The following is a 21,215-nucleotide window of genomic DNA, read 5'->3' as shown; positions in this document are numbered from 1 at the left end:
GGGTAGGAAATGTGAAACAAGGGAGCAATGTGGTGGGATAAACCAGACAGCAGCAGGGATGCAGGCCAACAAAATAAGGGGGAGGGTAGCGACAGAGGGACCAGGTACTCAGCAACTGGAAAACAGTCTTAAGTTAGGGAAACGTCTAACAGGTCTTTAAATTGTTCCAGGATCGATATAGCTGATAAAGAATGGGGATAAACCTGCTCTGGATACTCTCAGCAACGAGCCCATCAACGTCAGTTATCAAAGTCAAAGCAGGAGCTGTACCTGTTTACAGTTCTCTTGCTTTAATTCTTGGATTTCCACTTTAAATAATTCATTTTCTTCTTGTGCCACCTATATAGAGAGAGGATACGACATTATCTTCACACTCAGGCACTCCTGTTTATCACCCAAGACACTATTGCCTAGAATGCTTATTTCCCATTAACAACTCACCTGTAACTGTTTTCCTTGGTTTGTCATTTCTCTCCCCCTTTCTTCTAACACAGCCTCCATCATCTTCATCTGTTCTTCCTTCTCCTTCAATCTGTGAAGTTCAGGAAACCAGAAAGTGCTTTGATTAAAAAATAAATATCACTCGGGATAAGAGTCTGATGCTCTAGGGGGTGCTGGCTTCACAACAATCAAGAAATTAAGCCTGTGCATTTACAGCATATACATGACAAACGGCTGCCGAGCAAGGTCAATCTGGAGGGACCACCACAGCACAAAGTGGGCTCCGCACACATACAATCCGTGACCTCTGTGCCAAGAAAGAAACAAATAGCACCAGCTGCAATATTGCAAGCACCGGCCCACTAAAAACTGGCCTGAAGGTACCGAGTTATTTCACAGGTCACCAAACAGCAAATTCATTGAGTCATTATCAACCTACATAACATTCAAACAGAAACAGGACAAAGGTTACAAATCCCCGTAACCCATCCACCAGCTGGCTCCCTAGAAGAATTAAACCCGGCTTCTGTCATTTCAACTGGAAAACCCAGGTTTGGCCCTCAAGTAACCAGAATCTCACCTGAGACACAGGGCGAGGGACAATGTTTCATAATTGGGGAAGGTGATTCCATCTCTCTGACTGGGCTCAACGGATGTGGGACAATACCAAGCATTGTGGTGGATTCTTCATCACGGTCAATATGGCCTGCGTTATGCAGTCAGGCAGACCAGATGTTCACAGGGTTTCCTTCTGGCATCAGAATCTATCACTTGTCTCTCTGGACAGCACACTAAGCTATCTGAACCTAGGGGCTTTTAAAGCGACCCCCTTTTGAAACACCGAATACATGCACCCATCCTTTATCTTCACGTCAGACAGAGTTGTCAGACAAATAGTTAGCATGAAACCAAAATGACAGTGGAAAATGTGTCAATGTTTCTTTGCAAATCAAGTGCTGGAGTGCCGGGTGCTTCAGGAGTCGTATGGAGGTAAATTAGCCATCAGTATCTCTTGCTGTTTATCTACTTGCTGCCTGAGTGGGTACTTCTACAAAGCCCTCAGTAGCAGGCCTTAGCCTGGGTCAACAGATTTGGGCTCATATAGCTGTGTAGATGCTGCACTTCAGACTCAGAAGCCTGGGGAGTGGGGTGGGTCTCAGACCCCGAGGTCCAACTTAAGAGCTGTTTACACAGCTATTTTTAGCCTGCTAGCACAAATCCAAGCCTGTAAACCAGGTTTGAAGGCTGGCTCCATGGGCTATGTAGACGTACCCTTTGATGCTGTATAGACCTGGCCACTTTGTCAAACCTATACTTAATGTCGAGGTAGATGGGGAGAGAACAGAACATCTAGAGTGCTGAACACATACTAGCTACTAGCCAGTGAAATTAAAGGAGCTTCCATGATCACTTCCTTTTGCTCTGTCTATGCGCACTCGTATTTAGTCAGGCCGGCAGTTACCTTGGCTGGTGAGCTTCCATCAGCACTAAAGCTTATCACAGCAAAGCAGATAAAAACTCCCGCAGTGAACTCACACGCATTTCAATTTAAGATAAATCACAGCACAGAAACCAGCAGGCGTAGGAGAGGACACTTGAGAAGCTACTGCTAGGCATACTTACAAGCTCTCCAGATCCTGGACGTGCGACACAGCAGATACCTAACAAATAACGGAGACATTCAGACCCAGCCTGATAGCACAGTGAACACCTTCAGTTTAAGAGTGAACAGTTACATGGGGCAGAATAGTTATACCTAGATCTTCTACAGCGCTTATCATCAGACGACCTTAAAGCGCTTCCACAAAGGGAACTAGAAGATGAAGTGTCACTTTTCTAGGGAAGACCAATTGAGTTTAAAAAGTTGTATTGCTCCAAAACTGCAGAACACCAAATTTAAACAAATCAAACACAGAACAGATGCCAAATGACACAGATCTAACGCAAGCAGCCGCTACCACCTCCACCCACCAATGGGATAAATCCCTCCCCGGCTACAGGACCAACTTAAGACAGACACAGAAAGTGTGTAAGGCATCACCTCTTGCCCTCAGAAAAATGAGCCCAATTTCAGCACTGCAGAGTCTGCAAATTTCAGCACAAAATCCTGAGATTGTGCTGCCTGCCTGCCCTTTGGCATCCCATAGAAAGAAGAGCAAACATCTCAGCCAACAACTTCTGGCATAAATCAAAAGGGAGAAGCACTCAGAGATTCCAGGCCAGAGCTTTAGGTGCACACAGGAGGGAGATGCAAGACAGAGCATAGATGTCACACTGAAATCAGTCTGAGACACCTAAAGGCAGGCGGTCTGCAAACATAGCTGTAAGAAGTGCACGTTATGTAGCTCAGCCCTGAGGTGCCAAGAAGTAGATAATTGTGATAAAGTCCACAATCTTCAAAGGGTCCAGACCACTGCTACCACCATCGTTGGTTTTCTGCCTGAGTGTAAGAAACCCCCTCCATATTTGCTACTTTTGCAACTTTAGCCTTGTCTTAATTAATTCAAGCTAAACCACGAGAAGCCATTCCAAACCAAAATAAGCATGTCTACACAGCCTTTTGCACTGCTTCTCTACATATGGAGTTACTCCAGAATAGATATTGCACTTTAACTTTCCAGTGTATACAAGCCCTAAATAGGTTTAAAATCACACCCTAAATTAAACCAGGGCCAGTCCTTTCAAACGGGCCATGGGTAGAAGCAAAAAGCAATTGTCCAGTTCAGAAGTGTGAAGGAGTATATTACCCCTTTAAGGGCCCCATTGGAGTGCAATCAAGGAGACCTTGCTTCACCCTAGGGCTGGGCTATTTAAACAGGAACAGGAAGTTGAACAAGAGAAAGGGGCATGTGGAGAAGTTGGAGAGAGTCCAGTGGAGGGCAACAAAAATGACGAGGGGGCTGGAGCACAAGACTTATGAGGAGAGGCTGAGGGAACTAGGCTTGTTTAGTCTGCAGAAGAGAAGAATGAGGGGGGACTTGATAGCAGCCTTTAACTACCTGAAAGGGGGTTCCAGGGAGGATGGAGTTAGGCTGTTCTCAGTGGTGGCAGATGACAGAACAAGGAGCAACGGTCTCAAGTTGCAGGGGGAGGTCTAGGTTGGACATTAGGAAAAACTTTTTCACTAGGAGGATGGTGAAGCACTGGAATGGATTACCTAGGGAGGTGGTGGAATCTCCATCTTTACAGGTTTTTAAGCTGTGGCTTGACAAAACCCTCGCTGGGATTATTTAGCTGAGGTTAGTCCTGCTCTGAGCAGGGGGTTGGACTAGATGACCTCCTGAGGTCCCTTCCAACTCTATGATTCTGTTAGAATTAGAAGCCAGGCAGGCTGCAGAGAGATGGCTGTTCTTCTCAGGCCCTTGGAAACTAACCTAATAAGAGACTCTGTTTTGTAGACTAAGTTAGCTTGCTTCAGTCCTGAAACCTTAGTAAAAGGAGACATGCTGTTTTGGCTCCTCCTTGCCCTGGGCTGTGAAAGTGAACCTGTTACTGTCCCTATTGGGGCACGGGGCACCCACAATGCCATACCAGGTCACAAGGGACACACGGGGATGGTATGGGCCTGTACCAAAAGCCAAAGACACTGCCAGACCATTCTGCTCTGGAATCCATACCTGCTGTAGCTGTGCCAAGTTCTGTTGTTCTAGCTCCTGAACTTTACCAGTCAAGCAGGCAATTGTATCTTGTTGACCCTTTGGATACAAAAAGAAGAAGATTTAAGTGTCCATGTAAATTCTGTATTCATAATTATTGCATCAGACACTTCACTGGATACTAAAAATACGTACCTGCAACCATTCTCCTTTCTTAGCAACATCCTTCTCCTTCTCTTCCAACAAGGCCTCCATAGTTTTCATCTGTTCTTCCTTCCCCTTCAACCTGTACCATTATGCACAAAAAAGTGTTTTATCCATCTGAAAAAAAAACACTTCAGCTTTCCAATGAGTGCATCACAAACAAGAGCAGGCTGCGTGATCAAAGGCTCCCACTGCAGTTTATGCCATACTGAAGAGGAGTATGAACACTTCCATTTCACTCCACTTTAGCTGGGAGCTCGAAGGTGCACTTGATCAAAGCTACAGCGCATTAAATCAAAGTGGACTGAAATTCTGCACTAATATACATTGCAGGGATTCCATACACATCTTCTCTTATCTAAAGGTATTTTCCCTCCCTCCAGGAAAGGGGCTGAACTAACAGCCGTGGAGATTTAAGTCTTATTTCTCCACATACGTACAAACAGAATAGCAGTGTAAGCTTCCCACATTGCTCTGCCAACGTTTCTCAACTCTGACCTGGATGTATCACCTGAAAAATAAATGGGTCTCTATGCCCACTGAACACCTGACAACCTGCTCAGCTATTTCAGCAAATAATCCATGGCATTTGTAACAAGGATGCTCACCCACTAAAATTACCACCTCGTTTCACACAGACCACAGAAAGGATCCCAGAAAAGCTAAAATCTTCATAACAGAAATTTGAGCATGAAACTGAAGAAGGGTACCATGGAACAGATTAGATACTTCTGTTGGCAGCAGTACTTACAGAGTCTGAAGATCCTTGACTTGTGAAGCGATCGATACCTAGAGACAACATTCGGTATTTAAATCACTCCCATAAGATTGGACTATCCACATCAAAATCCAGTATGTACAGGGAAGTAAACAGACAATATTAAAAACAGTTTGGGAAGACAAGGCCATTAGGGATTGTTCAAAGGGACACTGATCGTTTAAGCCCAGAAGGCAGGTCTGTGGGGAAGAATTACAAAACTGAACGTTATCGTTTACACCCTTTAAATGATGATTCAGCATATCCCCGGCAGTGTCAAAGAGAAGCACTCCAGCACTGGGCCAGCGTATGAGAACCAGAGGTAAACAAACACTGAGACAAAAGACGTCTATTTTGTGTCACTACCCACCCTGAGTGAAGCTCAAAACAGATGATCTCTTAATAATTTAGATCTTAACACAAGAGATTTTTAAATAGGATTTCCAGACTGACAATGCCTCCAAGTCTCTCTTCAAAGGAGGATGCCATAGAGAGTATTTAATTTTTGTGGGTGGATGAAGAGAACACGAAGTTTACCTGGGATTTTTTCTTTTGAATTCTATTTAAAGCAGCAGGCTACTAGTCTATGGTCCATGCTCTTAGCAAGAGACCTGGGAGGAATCACAACGGCACAAAGCCCATCAACTCCAGTAGATGGTACCCTGCTCCAGTGCTGCCTTAGAATCTGAATTACTTCCCAAGCCTTGTCTACAGCAGAGAAATGCATCATGCTAAGCAATGTTTGTTCCACGATAAGAACACTTCATGTCCATACCTGCACATGCGTCAAACAGTTTACCAGGGAACTAGTGACTGTTTAGAGCATCAGAGCTGAGCAGTGGGGAGAGGTCAGTCGTTTTGGTGCTAGTGTGGACAGACTAGCCGAAAGGGTTCCACTAGCGCTCTGCTAACACTCCACAAAGTCTCCCACAATGCACTGCTAATGGAAGCGGAGGGCTGCTGGAGCACAGCTATCGCCGCCTGGAGTAGCACTTCAAGGAGCAGGTGTTCTATGCGGCTCTCAGGAGACTGCAGCTGCACACGGTGTGCAATTCCGGGCACGCTATCTGAGCGATCATCAAGACCAGAAGGGATTGCTTTAGGGGAAAAGATTGGACAGAAAAACTGTGTACAACTTTGCCTAAAATGACAAACACCCTCTACATATTTGAAGGGTGTGAGCACCAAGGAGGGAGGAGAGTAGGGGTAGTGCTTCGAGGTATAACTAAGAACAATGGGGTGAAATCAAGTAAATTAAAGTACAGGCAAAGTATCAAGCGACTGCCTGAGAGCAAGATGGATCAGGCTGCCTGTAAAATGATCTCCTAAAGGGAACAGGAGTCCCATTGTTTGGGACACTAGAAACTATGAAATCTGACTTTTTTGCCTCTTTGCTTCCAGTAGATGGAGTGAAAACTCACTCTGCAAAGACTTGCTTTCAACTGCTGACTAAGGGAAGAGAATGGCTAGCACGCCTCCCTGGAGAACAGAAATGCAGAGAGCACAGACCCTCTGGCTTTAGAGGGGAAGGATATGATTTGACAAGAGGAAGGTTTGGGCAAGAACCCTTTTGACACAGTAGCTTCGAGCTGGTAGAGCAGCTGAAGTAGGACAACAAGAGGAAACTCCTTCCCGGTTTGCAGTCAGAAGGGAACAGAACCACTGGAGGCACTAGAGGGTGCCATGGCTCTATTAAACGAAGGTAAGTAACTGCTGGAACTAATTGTTCAGAGTTCTGGGCAACAGGAGTTCTCGCCATTCTCACACCAGCGAGCACAGAACTCTGAGCATCTGTTATGGGGTCACTGTGGAAAATGTCTGTTAGATTGTTTTGTACCCTAAAACCATATAGTTTTGTACCCTATAACCAAGACAGTCAGTTTTGGTTTGAAGAGGTTTTTACCAAAAAATTCCCAGGTTTTACACAAAAGTTTTTTGGTTTTTTGGGTTTTTTTTAATTTCACCTGAAGTTTGGACCACTAAAGAACATGAAGAGACTGATTATGTTAAGAAATGCAATACGTTACATTAGGAGGATGTGTTTAAGTTAATAATAAATTAATTGAAGTGCTAATGCAAGGCTGTCTGTTAAAGTAAGGCCATGTGGTGGAAGATACACACGTGCGTGTATATATGTATATTAGTGCTCGAGTCCTAATTGAAGAAGTGCCAGAACTCCCCAGACCTGATTCCTTGCTCTGGAAGGAAAGATGGCATCTCAGTAACCAGGGTGGACTCAGGGAGAACACCGGGAACTCGTTTTCCCTACTCCAGGAGATGGCAGCCCAGTACCTGGGCAGCTCAGGTAACTGATCCACCATCTCTGCTTCCAGAGCAGGCCCACATGCAAAAAGGGTAAAATGAGGCCCCCTTCAGAAGGAGCCCCCTTCAGAAGGAGATACGGCAGCTTGATAACCTGGGCCACCTAGCTACCAAGCAGCCATCTCTCCTGCTGGAGCGGGGAGCCGGAGTCGTGTCAGAAGTACTCAGACTTTTTTCTATTCATTGTTTTTTTTCCTGTCCTCCTGACTCCCCAATATTAACCCCCATATTTATTCAGAGAACTGTGAAGTTAATTTTTCCACAGTTTTCACCCATTTTTTAATTTTTATAATAAACCCTGAAACTCCCAGGAAATTTTAAACAAAATAAAAACCAGAAATGAAGGGCCTTGCCTATAACTAGCTTCCCCATACAAAACCAGGCCTCATCCAGCAACAGTCCCCAGTAAAACAGCTGAGGTACTAGAGCAGATATGCTAGTAAGCAAAGCATCCATTGCAAGGCTGCCTCATACTTCTGGCTCTAAGGAATTTTACCTGTTTTTCCATCTCAAGCTGAGAATTTCCTACTTCTTCTTTCAGAGTCTCTATTTCCTGTGCCAAAGCCTTTTCAATGACAAAACAGACAGGATTGGACAATGGAGACACCACCACAAAATGGAGTCTACAAGTTTATTACTACAAAATGCAATGCAAGAACAAATAAATGGAAGTTAATGGCAAAGACACAGAATGGCAACAACATGATTGATAGGTACCTGAACAGTTTTCTCCTTGTTCGCAACTTTTAGGACTTCAGCCTGTAGGAGCTCTTCCACTGATTTTATCTTTCCATCCTTCTCATGGATTCTTAGCATAGGACAGAAAGGAGACATCAGAAGCTAGTTGAACTAGCGTAAGGAGCGTCATTATTATTAACATCACGATAGTCCTAAGGATCCCTGGCCAGGCCCCACTACGCTAGGTGCAGTCTATCTGCACATCAGTAACAGTCTCTGCCCCAAGGAGCTTACAATCCACTTTTAAACCAACAGAAGTAGGTATGATTCACACACCCAAGGTAGTGGAAGGAGGAGGATAGGGTAATGTATTACAAGCTTCCTTCTGCACAAACGAGCTCTGTGCACAGTTGGTACGTATCTAGTTGAATCTGTAACTTTAGTTACATGCTGCCTGCCTACCTTCAGATTTCAAGTTCTGGCAAACGTGCTTCAGCAAAGTATTTACTGCTGTATTTTTGTTTTTCTTAACTTTTAAATGCAAGAAATACAAACCCCCTCCCCTTTCAGATATAGTCAAGAGAACCAGCCAATAATCTAACAGTCCAGCATCTAGTGACCAAGGATAGGCCTAGAACTGTAAGGCCTGGGTCAGCAAAGCTAATGTGGGTCCTAACTTCAGACAACTCCTGTCTCCTAGACTATTTAGTGTAGATCTATTACTAGATTTTCAGAAGCATTAGTTTAGTGTCATGTGTTGCATGGAGCTCATACAGCCGTGCCAACTTTGGTCTCCTGATTAAAATGGCATGTTCAGGAGAGGCAAAAGACACCTGACCATAGCGAAGAGGAGTTGAAAACTAGGGAGAAGGTGTAGGTCAGAGGGGTAACAGGTTCAGAAAACACTACTTACACTTTCTGAAGTTCTTCCACCATTGATTCGAAAGAAAGCTGAGCAAAACAAAGATTGAGTTTAGAGAGACTGACGAGTTCAAAGAAATGGACTAGGGGTGGCAACGGGGAGGGGTATGGGGTGGAGAGTGCAGGGAGACAAAGCTTTGCCAGCTCCAAGGACTCGGGTTTGAATTTGGATTGGGCTTGTAGTGGCCCAAAGTTATCATCATATGATGGCTTCTATGAAATGAACTGGTGGTCTCAGGAGGTTCCTAGTGGACTAATGTCGACTTCGTTACAAAACCCATCAAAGTTATTGCAGCGCACTCCAGAATAACCTTCCCCAAAAGAAAAAGGTTCAAGATGAGCTATTGAAACAGGCAATGCTTCCTGAGCTAAAGCCCAGCCACTGCTTCTTTAACAATGGTCAAGACATACCATTAAGGCATTGGAATTACCATAGCGTTTACAAGCCCTAGTCATGGACCAGGACCCCATTACGCTAGCCACTCTACAAACACAGACCAAACAGACAGTGGACTCGAAACCTCTGGCTGGTGCTCTCAGACCCTGACGGTCACCCATGCATTTTGCAGGTCACAGACATAGCATTCCCAGTGCAATCTATAGCTCTGTGCGCAAGTGCAGGTCACGCTTTGCTCAGTGGTCAGGTTTATCAGCACATGTAATAAAAATACTACTATCATTGACACATAGTGCCTAGAGAGAGGGCTTATTTGGTATCACCCGATTGTGAACATGGTCTGTATTTCCTTCAGCTTTGGGGGAGGACTGAGATAAATGGGAGCTGAGATTCTGGGGGGAGCAAGAGGCAGAGATACCCCTTTGCCAACCGGCTGGTTTAAGTGGGTTGGGATTTGCTGCTGGATGTGTTATTCTTGTGTATAGATTGCATTTTAGTAGCCGTTAAAGCAAGTAGAGACTGGGGATAGATATCGTACATTTATAAAATTCAAAATCAATAAGGAAGTATTTATTTATATAGGCTCCCCCGTGAGACTTTTTTCCAGTATTAAAAGTGCTCTCATGAGCTATTTGGCTGAAACCCTTGGTGCCAATAAGTGAGCAGACTCTTGCAACTGCCCAAAGAATAAAACGAGAGCACTTTGTAATGTGCACATACGTACACAAATTAGAAGAACAGCAAGGTTGTGATCATGTAATTAGACATCATAATTCACATGCACCAAGGGGGCCAAATTTAGGTTGTCTGGGTAACCTTAATTCTGGCATTTCCTCATTTCAGTATTTGACTTTGCAACTTTAATATTTCAACATAGGTTGTGTGTGTGTGTAATTTCCTAGCTTTTTTAAAAAACAATACTAAACCCAGAAATTGCATTACATGGTATCATATGGACGCCCATGGTGAGTCATCAGCAGGTTTGGAAACTTTAGATCAAATGGCACAGGACTTCTGCCACGTGAGCTAACGCAGGAACTGATACCAGTACTGTAGTAGATTGTCACCCTCTATTTGGGCCAGCACTAGCGGGGGGCGGGGGGTTAGAGAGAGACTTTGCCAGTGAGTTTCACAGACGTTTGCTGACAGCAGAGGAATGGTGAGATCCAGAATCCTGGGTTCCATTCCAGGTTCTGGGGGAGAGAGACTGGAGACCAGTGAGAATGGGGAACATACACGAGATGGAATTGGGAATGATGCGGCACAGAGATTGGGATGGGACATTCGGAGAGGTGAGACTAGGACTTGCTGGAGGAAAAAAAAAAAAAAAGACTGGACGAGAAACCTGCAGAAAGGAGACGGACTGGCTAGGTGAGGAGAATGGAACCGGAATGGAGAGCGAGGCGTGGGAGAAGCAACAAGTCAGGAACGAATTGGGGGCAGAATAGGGTCACACTAGTGGGGAACAGATAGAAGAATCTATACCCACTAGAGCACACTCCCCTCCAGAAGCTGGAACAGAATCCAAGATGCCTGAGGCTCGCCATTCTGCTGCAAATATCTGACTATCTGGAAGAGGTCCATGCAGTTGATCTAAAGGATCCAACCCTTTGGATCCATGCTGATGACCCATGTGGGTATCAAAATATCGTACACGATTATGTAACTAAAGACTGCCTCATAATGCAGACACACAAGGTGGGTGAGGTAATATTTTACTGCACCAACTGCTGTTGGTGAAAGAAACAAGCTTTCGAGCGACACAGAGCTCTTCTACATAATGCATACACATAGGGATCGAATTAAAGCTGCACAGGCGTTCTTAATTATACCATTTCCTAACTTTTAAATCTTAATAGTGTTATTTTAATGTCGTTTGCATGTAATATAATTTAGGATTTAAAGTACTACCTGCTCTGATTGCTGAATTTGCAGATTTTGAACTTCTTTTTTCAAGGATGAATTTTCTGCTCGCAGTACCTTTTAAAGAGAAAACACAGCAAGAGTGAAAAAATGCAATTTTAAAAAAGATCAAAACCAAATTTTTCACATTCTCCTTCAAGTTTTTATTTTTTTCTCAATTCAACTGAATCCCACTGAAATGGGATAGAAATTAAAGATGAAAAAGAGCCACCTAGATATAATCTCCCTATATCCTGCCAGTAAAGAATATTTATCTTAGTTTTACATGTTAAGTGAAACCAGTAATTTTTTTTTTAATTTAAGCCTCTCTCCTGTCTTGGAATTTACACACCCTTCAAATACTCGTCAACCTTTCTGATCCATTTAAAACCATTTAGCCAACATGTACATTTGTAGTTTATGTTGGCACACACCACTGTATACGAGTACCATCGGGATATCAACAATAGTCACTCCTCTTCTCCTTCCCAGCAAGTAACATTAAAGGGCTTGAACAGAATTACAGGAAGGGTGCATGGGCGAAAAAGGGCGTGGAAATACATCTTGTAGGAATGTTGGGTCAAAAAAAAGTTTTGCAATGCGTTTAATAGTCATTGCAATTTCATCTGATACCAAGTTCCACAGCTTCCTTTCCACCGCTATGAAAGTCCTCACTTCTCCAGTCATACACTTCTCCCTACTGATTGACATTTCTATTATTCCGGTGCAGTACAGCTGTCATGAGAGATCATAGAGATCTCTCAGACAGCTAGAGCCAAGGCATTCAAATGACGGACATTGAACGGCAGCCTTCACTTCCTGAACGGGATACTAATTCACAGGACGCTAGGGCAGCGAAGAACACAGGGTGATGTTCCCACAGCAACTTTGGTTGTTTAGCAACCAGGTTGTTGCTTTTTGTGTAAACTGTAGCTTTTTCCACAGCAGATGGCTTCATTCCTAGATAGGCATTTCAGTCATTGAGCCGATCACTTACAAGTGCATCAATCGCCATGCCCAGATTGGTGTTCTATAGGAAAGGGGCAGTCCTGTTTTTTTGTCACTGTGGCTTTCTGGGCTCCCCACCAATCTAGCTTATTCTTCCGTTTTGATGTATTTACAAATACTTCTCAGTGGACGATAAAAGCATGTTCGATCAGTTTACAATTTCCTTCATCTTCCAACCAGCATTAGAATAGAAAATCATAGAGGCTGCAGGAATAATCCCAAGGGTTTAAAAAACAACTTTTTCTAGATGGAAGCTTGTCAGTAATTACTCTGGACATATACATCTGGGACCGCACTTGTTTTTATTCCTGAACAACTAGGACATTACCAAACTCCTCTACAGTAAGAATATCCTGTTCTAGACTTGTGCATGAAAACACCATCAGCAGAAAGTGAACATTTTGGCCTTAAAGAGGTCACCTTAATGTTCTGAAACTTTGACATGGATACCCAAAGCTAAAAGTTACACATCATACAAGAAACCCTCATTTCTATTTCCTACCGATGATAATAGTGCAAGAGGTTTTTACCTTCAGTTCCTCTTCCCTATTAGCCACTTGTATTAGCCCAGCTTCCAGCAGTTCTTCAACAGTCTTTATTTTATCATCCTTTTCGGTAATACTGAGAAATTAAACAAAGATGTTACAACATATTCTCCATGAAGGAACAGTTGGCCCGACAAGAGATTTTCAGGTGGAAAATGGTAACCTTACTGCCGTAGGATCAGGCAGTATTTTAGCTTTCTTGAGGAGAACCGAAAACCCCTTACCTTCTCTCCATTTGCTCCAACAGCTCTTTATTAGCCTACAAATTAAAGTATAAAAAATTGGTCACTGATTGGATCAACGCGGGTTTAAGATTTTAGTAACAGAAGGGACTGGTTAGCATCAGTTTGTCTTGACACTGAGTTTTTGGATTAAACTAGTCCAAAAAGTAGAGTTTTCACATGTGCACCTCTAGTATCGCTAGTGGGAAGAAGGATTTGAATGGGGTGCTGGTCCAGGCCAACTTTTATACTCTATATTAGTTGACAAATAGGCGTTCTGGACATCAGGCTTGATCCTATGAGGTGCCAACTGCCCCCTAAGTCCAACGATGTCAGTGGAAATTGAAGGGGACAAGCACCCTGCGGCATCTGGTTCAGAGCTTCCAGCTCAGGCCTGAACATCCACTAACATAATGAAGATCAGAGTTTTTATGTTTTCCAAAGCAACGCACTTAGCTGGGGCACCACGCACCAGGCTATGACTCTGACATCTATGCAAGGGCCAACAGCAGGGCATGGTGGCAGCAGCTTTTTTTTTTAATGACACCCACGAGGGAGGAGGTGCTCCAGCCAACAGCTGGCGAAAACCCTGCAGTGATTCTTCAGGCTCTAAGGTGCCAGTTGGGAATCTCTAACTGTCAACCCTGAGAACAATGGAGCTGTTCTAGCGGTAGGAGGTGCTGACTGACGGCTGGAACTACAGCCAAACAGATTTCAAAACTGAGGCAGCAAGACCTGTGGTGAAAGGGTAAAGCCACGTCCTTTGCTGATGCTTTTTACAGGCAGCTACCACCAGCTTATCTGGTAGGTGAGGAAAAAGAAATGTGGGGGAGTACTCCAGGATCAGAGATTAGGAATAAGACAAAGTCGGTACTGTTCATTATGAGAGTCAGGGGGTCTTTAGACAAGGAAATAGCATATTACTAAAAGGTTCATCAGTTTAGACTGAAAAATACAAAGGGGAATAGACTTTTTAAGCTCAATTTTAGCTTCATGCTGCTTGCTGGGAAGCCCAGAGTTTTGGTTGGCTATGAAATACGGTGCTATTACCGCTTGCCCTGTCACAAGTTCCTACTGCAGGGGAAAGGCTGCTGCCACAGAACAAGAGGCAGTCACAGAAGAAGGGTAACGCTGCTTTTAAAGGCCAATTCAGTTTGGAAACTGAGTGACACAATGTGGTAAAAGTGTCAGTCTGGAGTAAAGGGACAGAGTTATTCTGAGTAAGGGAACAGTGGTAGCAGATAACCTGTCTGAACGCACAGAATTACCTGCGCTATTTACACCTGCAGTGAAAGCAAGAGCATCAAAAACAGGAGAAGAGTTAAAGGACCTAACGCAGCAGCCCCTACAATGTACTCCTAGAGCTAAATGTCGATAGGAAGGTTTCCTGCACCTACCACCCCACTTTTTGAGTGAATACATTAAAACACTGGGTCAAAGGGCTGTGGCTCTTAAGTAACAACCTGCCATCTGGGGCAAAATGAGAAGAGTCAGACCATTGGTATGTTGGGCTGCATTAATAGAAGCATTGGCAGCAGATCAAACAAAATGATTATTCCCCTCTATTTGGAGTATTGTTTCCAGTTTTGGGCCCCCCACTACAGAAAGGATGGTGACAAATTGGAGAGAGTCCAGCAGTGGGCAACGAAAACAATTGGGGGGGGCTAGAGAATGGGACTTATGAGGAGAGGCTGAGGGAACTGGGCTTTTTTAGTCTGTAGAAGAAAAGAGTGGGGGGGAGGGGTTGATAGCCTTCAACTACCTGAAGAGGGGTTCCAGGGAGGATGGAGCTAGGCTGTTCTCAATGGTGGCAGATGACAGAACAAGGAGCAATGGTCTCAAATTGCAGTGGGGGAGGTCTAGGTTAGATATTAGGGAAAACTTTTTCACGAGGAGGGTGGTGAAGCACTGGAATAGGTTACCTAGGGAGGTGGTGGAATCTCCATCCTGGCTGGGAGGATTTAGTTGGGGTTGGTGCTGCTTTGAGCAGGCGGTTGGACTAGATGACCTCTTGATGTCTCTTCCAACCCTAATCTCCTGTGATTAGCTACAAGAAGCCACCTCCACACACAGCCTTGCATCACATCCATGTAAAGTGACCCATAACCAAAGGAGACAGAGCAATTCCCTCTCCCCATTAGCACAGCAAGGGCTTGCCATGGGGAATGACCAATTTATTGCCTCCAGGGGCTGTCCCTTTAAAGTCCCCAGCGCTCCACCCATTTTAGGGCATTCCTCAGTGGGGCTTCAGTCTCTAGTCTCACTGATTAGCTCAAGCAGGGGAATGAGTCTCATCCATAGCGATGAAGCAGGCACTTTCCACTAGCAGGATTCTGTCTCATTAACCAGCGCCGCTTCCCCTGTAACACCACGGCCTCCCACACTACCTGCTGCAACAAGCCTCATCTGACTGAACTATAATTCTAATGAACTGTGTCTGAGAAGCCATCAGGACCCCTGGGGAAGGAAAAGCTTTTATACAAGGAGAGGAGAAAACACATCAGGAAGCACCAAAATCCAAATGAAGAACAATCCGCAGGGATTTTGAACCTAGATGTCTCTGATCTCCAAGTGGCCCTGTTGGCTGCTGGGATAATCAGTGGCAAACAGACAAAAGGAAAGTGATGTCCTCTGTCTTGACACATCATAGTGGGGGAGGGCGTAGCATGGCTCACCAAGTTATATTTAACGAATGAGATTGCCCAAGCTGCTGACGAGTCAATCTGTTCCCAGGCTTTTGACTCAATACTGGCCTCCTGACGATCACTATTGGATTCTTGATATCCAGCATTTTGACAGAAAGCTGCTGCTCAAACATCAGGTTAGGCCCACAAAGGACCTTCCATCTTGCAGCAGTGAAACCAGAGCTCCAAAAGCAATGGCCAGGACAGCTGAGTTTTCAACTAGCTCACCAAGGGACCCTCGTTCAGAAGTAGTACTCTTTAAGAGAGAAACAACACTGGCTATTTAATAAGACACACATAAATATTGACTGTACCTGCTCGGACAAGAGAGCATGCAGGTTTTGAACTTCCGATTGCAAAGCTTTGTTTTGTTCCTTCAGAATCTGGAAGGAAATTTGATGAGATAGCAAGCCATCAATTCAGAACAGCACACTCAAATTACTTTGTTTTGTAAGATTAACCACGTAATGAATCATAAGTAGGGAAGTACTTTAAAAAGAAAAAAAAAAAAAAATCAACACAGTAGCATAGAACCAAGACTGTAAAAAAAGTTGCTTTTTCCTCTTTCTTGCTTCCTCAGAACATTAAGATTCTTGTCCCCAGATAGCCAAAAGCAATTGTCCTCATCCTGAGATATTGGAATCACTCTGTACCCACAACACAACATAGTGAAATCTATCCTCTCCGCCTGCAGCAAACTACTTATTAGCACCATGTCAATTTTGTAAAATCCATTCTGGACTAGATTACTCAACCCATTTTTGTCTTTCCTCTCTGATGCAAAGAACTGCAATGCCCAGCACTGTTACATCCTTTATGGGATACACTAGGTGGTCGTGTCTCAGCTCACAGCAAAGCTCATCTTGTTTGGGAAGAGAAGCAAAAGCACGATACCATCTGTGCTGAACAAACTATCTTTAGGAAGAAGGCATCAAATCCCTTCATGGGAAGCAGGCCTTGCTTATAAGGGTCTACATCTTGAAGTGAGGCTGTTTGGGTGGGGATTTTGTGGTGGGTTTTGTTTTGTTTTTTTGCACTGTTTGCTCTTGTGTGTACATGATACAGAAACAAACAACTCTGCACAAAGGAGTTCAAACGTTGGCAGAGCTGTAACTTTAATCAATCGCTTAGCTGCCATATTACAGATGACAAGTTTTAAGTTAAAAATCAGATATTTTTACATTTATTTAGATTTTAAGAAATGTCATAATCCGATCAATAGCAACATGATAATCCAAGCCATGTATGAACCAACAGCAGGAAGGACACATTTCAAATATGAAATGCAGAAAAACGGTCGTAATTATTAATGAGCATCTTGCCATTTCAGAGATTTCATTAACTATTTAGAGACAGTCTGGATTTTAAACACAAACGTACTCAGTTGCATAGCTTGCTGCTGCTACAGTAACATCCTGAAAGGATGCCAGCAATATCACATATTCCTATTTACAGGCTGAACAGCTGAAAATACATAGTCCCACTGCAAATCAGTGCAGTTGTTAACACTGTTACAGAACCTTTCAGACACCTAGAAAATGTTACAAATAAGCATAATACATAGAGTATGGTACCTTAAATTCTTCCCTTGTGTTCAAAACCTGGGCAAGTTGTCCTTGTAGCTGCTCCTCAAGTGCTCTTATTTTGTCATCTTTAATATGAGTACTGTGACAGTAAATTACACAGTTAAAAACGCTCCCCCCTCTTCCACTGTCTTACAAAAAGCATCCATTCAGTTCAAATAAGGTATAAACAAAGACCTACAAAAACTGTTTACCAAAATCTGGTTGGATTTATTTTATTTAATCTACCTTTTCTGCATCCTCTCCATCTCATGTGCAGCAGCAGCCTAGATATAAAGAGGATTAGCACAGTCGTAACATATTACATCACAAGATTCAATCAACCCCACATTCCCCAATAAGCCATTTCCATGATTCTTTCATTATATCAGTCTCCAACCTAAATGAAGGAGTAATGTTATCTTTACTCATTTTTAATGGCTGCAAGCTCATATCTTCCACGTTATGCATTTAACAACGGGCACTCTGCATTGGTGCTCTCAGATATCCAGCACTCGCTATGATGAAGTAAAGCGCTTTCAAGTATTTTAAATACCTGCCCACAGGGCTGAAACGCAAAGGGCCAGTTTTTTAGAATTGCACCTGGGAAAGGGTGTGCATGTGATTATTTTAGATGCTTGTCCTGACTGCACGTGGAATCATGGTATCTGTATCGACAATTGTGGGCATAGCCTCCTCGAGGAACACGTTTGAAAATTTAAACGAATCCGTATGAACAGCAAATTAAAGCTGTTTGCTCCAGTGATTGGGATGTTAAATAAGCAGGGCTGTTTTAAAAAAAGATTCCTAAGAGGTTAGGGTTCTCAAAATTCATCACAAATTAGCCCAGATCTGTAGCCTTCATGCTTCTACCCTAATCCAAGAGTAATTTCAGTGAAATCAATAGGGCTACTCACAAAGTAAGGTACCACTCAGATGTATGTGAGGCAGAATCTAGCACTTCATGAGTTAAACATGGTTATTTTACCTGTTCATTTGTCAGAGCCTGTAACTTTTGCATTTCCGCTTTTAGGGATAAATTCATAGATTGTACAACCTACGGAGAAAAGAGATGAATTCATATGCTTTTTAAAGACACTATTTCAAGTCATTCCATATTCTTCAGTGTAAATATTTCACTCAATCTTTTGCTAAGAGCCTGATGTTAACACCAAGATAACCTCTGACTTCCTTGAAGTTCATCTGCCTGTGTAACCCGCATGCCTAATAAGGAGCTCTCTCTTTAAGAGATCTATGAGGAGGGGGTACATATGAGTTGGGTTTGCGTCACTGTTGGCAGGCCGATGCACAACCGGCAGGCACTCCACAACCTGAAGTTTCTGGAAGTGGATGTGGCAGTTTGGGGCATGCTCAATAGGTTCCCTGTTGCTGCTGGACTCAGACATCAGACTCCATGAGGGCAAGTAGTCAGGGCAGGTGCTTTGCAAAAGACCATGTGCCCTGGGAGAAGCTGAGCACAGGAGCAGAAAGCAGACTGTTTTCCCTAACTCTGAAGCATTTTGCAGCAGGGCTTTTTCCCCCTAATCTATACACTTAAATTGAGTGGTTGGTTAATTAGTCAGCTGACTGGTTAACAGTGATTTCAGCAGAGGAGGAGGAGGAGTCTGCATGGATTCCAACTGGAGGTTTCTACAACCAAGTGGAAGAAAGAACAGTGCTTTTGACTCAGCAGACACTAGATTTTAGTGATCACAGACTAACAGACCCAGGCGAACTAAGGCGTTTCTGTGGGGACAGACCTGTTTAGATTTAACTTGTTTTCTTTATGTTTCTGTATAACTGTGAAGATAATGTATGATCAGGTATGTTAGCAACAAGAAGGTCAGGGAAAGCGTGGGCCCATTACTGAATGGGGGAGGCAACCTAGTGCCAGATGATGTGGAAGAAGCTGAAGTACTCAATGGTTTTTTTGCCTCTGTTTTCACAGACAAGGTCAGCTCCCAGACTACTGCACTGGGCTGGGCAGCACAGAATGGGGAAGAGGTGAGCAGCCCTCAGTGCTGAAAGAACAGGTTCGGGACTATTTAGAAAGGCTGGACATGCACAAGTCCATAGGGCCATACACAATGCACCTGAGGGTGCTGAGGGAGTTGGCTGATGTGATTGCAGAGCCATTGGCCATTATCTTTGAAAACTTGTGGCAAGCGGGGGAGGTCCCGGCCTATGAGGAGAGGCTGAGGGAACTGGAATTATTTAGTCTGCAGAAGAGAAATGAGTGGGGGAGAGGGGATTTGATAGCAGCCTTCAACTATCTGAAGGGGGGTTTCCAGGGAGGATGGAGCTAGGCTGTTCTCAGTGGTGGCAGATGACAGAACAAGGAGCAACGGTCTCAAGTTGCAGTGAGGGAGGTCTAGGTTAGATATTAGGGAAAACTTTTTTAGCAAGGGTGGTGAAGCGCTGGAATGGGTTACCTAGGGAGGTGATGGAATCTCCATCTGTAGAGGTTAAGGCCCAGCTTGACAAAGCCCTGGCTGGGATGATTTAGTTGGGGTTGGTCCTGCTTTGGAGCAGCGGGCTGGACTAGATGACCTCCTGAGGTCCCTTCTAACCCTAATATTCTATGATTCTATGTGGATTACAAAGTAGCCACGTTATACTGTAGTTATTGTTTCCTTAGCGTAAGATTTTTATAAAGTTGGTACTTAAGAATTAAGTTTATATCTTTTGTTCTTTTCGGACTTGATTGTGGGGAGGTTGACCCAGTGCAATCCTTGCTTAAAATCCTCAGTAACTGAATTCTGGGTGGCCATGTGCATTTCTATGGGAGTTTTTTTTTTTTTAAAGCAGTGGAGAAGGGCAGTGTAGTAAACTCTAGCTCACCCAAAGGTTACACCTGCAGTGAACTTGGGCCCCAGTCCCACCAAAAGATCTGTGCAAACAGACCATTGGTGCTCACAGGAACACGAATGGGAGAATGCAAGGCATTAGCTTTGTGGGTTTCAATTCATAAATCATAGCTTCTGACTACAGAGCAAGCTCGTTACATTCAGTTTCCTTCAATATAGGCCTTTCCTATACCTTGAGCTCCTCTTCCTTGCTGGTTAGATTAGCATGTTCATTGACTAACGAGTCCTCCACCTGCTTCATCTGTTTGTCCTTTTCTGCAATTCTGTACAAAAAAGAGATACAAGTAATTTGCAGCAAGGCCTTTTAGACAGAAATGCAAGTATAGCGTTAGGCTACACATAAAGGAGGAATATGCAGCACAAAATCAGGCCTGTAAAATTATTCCTGTTGGCAGAGTGTTCTGGACAAAGAGGTTTTCATTTTTGTTTTAAATCCTCTCATGCTTTCCAAGAGTTTACAAAACGTGCACCAAGCCTGGTGCATCATAACAACTCCTTTCTCCCCCCAACAGGACAAGTTCGCTGGAGGTCTGCTTTAGAGGCTGTACTAACTTCACCGATCCATACACTCAGACGTCAACAAACGGGCAGCTCTCACTCCTGCACAGCAAACACAGCCATACACAATGCATTCCAAGTCTGGGATGGGGAGGGGATATCCGTAGGAAGAAGTTTCACAGCTTCCAAGAGGATTACACACAATGGAAAGTAAAACACTTGAGTGACGGCGTTTCCTTCACAAATCTCTCGTCTGTGCTGAGCACGAGTTAAGAGTTTCTACATATTGAGCAGGCAACAAAGCTAGCAACTTCTTCATAAACAGCTGGAAGAAGGAATGCTTACACTTTCTGTAGCTCTTCTGCCAGGACTGAAGCAGAGGTCTGCAAAGAAAAAAAATTGCTGAATGTAAAATCAAAGACTAAGAAGTCCTTTTTCAAACTGGCTCAGAAATAGCATTTGCTGGACTTGTTTAGAGATGTTTGAAACTGGCACAGGCCAATACTCAATGTTTCCTGGCCAAAGAACATTAGGGTGTGTTTATACTATTTCCAAGTCCCTGCCCACACTGGCCCAAGAGGCAAGGAACCGTTGGTAGACTCCACTCTAGCC

At 43.8% G+C, this 21,215-nt stretch overlaps 1 protein-coding gene across 11 annotated transcripts in view; it reads right to left on the bottom strand.

Annotated features, from left to right (window-relative positions):
* Window positions 1-21,215, bottom strand: part of KTN1 (kinectin 1) — a 105,416-nt gene that overhangs the window by 24,514 nt on the left and 59,687 nt on the right. For all 11 annotated transcript variants that reach the window (XM_067554833.1, XM_067554828.1, XM_067554827.1 and 8 more), the window contains exons 13-30: window positions 20,949-20,986; window positions 20,278-20,368; window positions 18,227-18,295; window positions 17,488-17,525; window positions 17,251-17,341; window positions 15,991-16,059; window positions 12,996-13,030; window positions 12,757-12,847; window positions 11,228-11,296; window positions 8,912-8,949; window positions 8,038-8,128; window positions 7,817-7,885; window positions 4,993-5,030; window positions 4,233-4,323; window positions 4,059-4,136; window positions 2,065-2,102; window positions 442-532; window positions 271-339 (exon numbers count right to left, since the gene is read on the bottom strand). In XM_067554833.1, coding sequence (XP_067410934.1) covers window positions 271-339; window positions 442-532; window positions 2,065-2,102; window positions 4,059-4,136; window positions 4,233-4,323; window positions 4,993-5,030; window positions 7,817-7,885; window positions 8,038-8,128; window positions 8,912-8,949; window positions 11,228-11,296; window positions 12,757-12,847; window positions 12,996-13,030; window positions 15,991-16,059; window positions 17,251-17,341; window positions 17,488-17,525; window positions 18,227-18,295; window positions 20,278-20,368; window positions 20,949-20,986 — 1,194 coding nt within the window. The remainder of the gene's footprint in view (window positions 1-270; window positions 340-441; window positions 533-2,064; window positions 2,103-4,058; window positions 4,137-4,232; window positions 4,324-4,992; window positions 5,031-7,816; window positions 7,886-8,037; window positions 8,129-8,911; window positions 8,950-11,227; window positions 11,297-12,756; window positions 12,848-12,995; window positions 13,031-15,990; window positions 16,060-17,250; window positions 17,342-17,487; window positions 17,526-18,226; window positions 18,296-20,277; window positions 20,369-20,948; window positions 20,987-21,215) is intronic.

This window comes from Emydura macquarii, unplaced genomic scaffold, assembly GCF_026122565.2.
Source record: "Emydura macquarii macquarii isolate MOO-44397 ecotype Brisbane River unplaced genomic scaffold, CSIRO-AGI_Emac_v2 contig_1551, whole genome shotgun sequence".
In the NCBI taxonomy this organism is placed as follows: Eukaryota; Metazoa; Chordata; order Testudines; family Chelidae; genus Emydura; species Emydura macquarii.
This window is presented reverse-complemented; position numbering and strand designations above follow the sequence as displayed.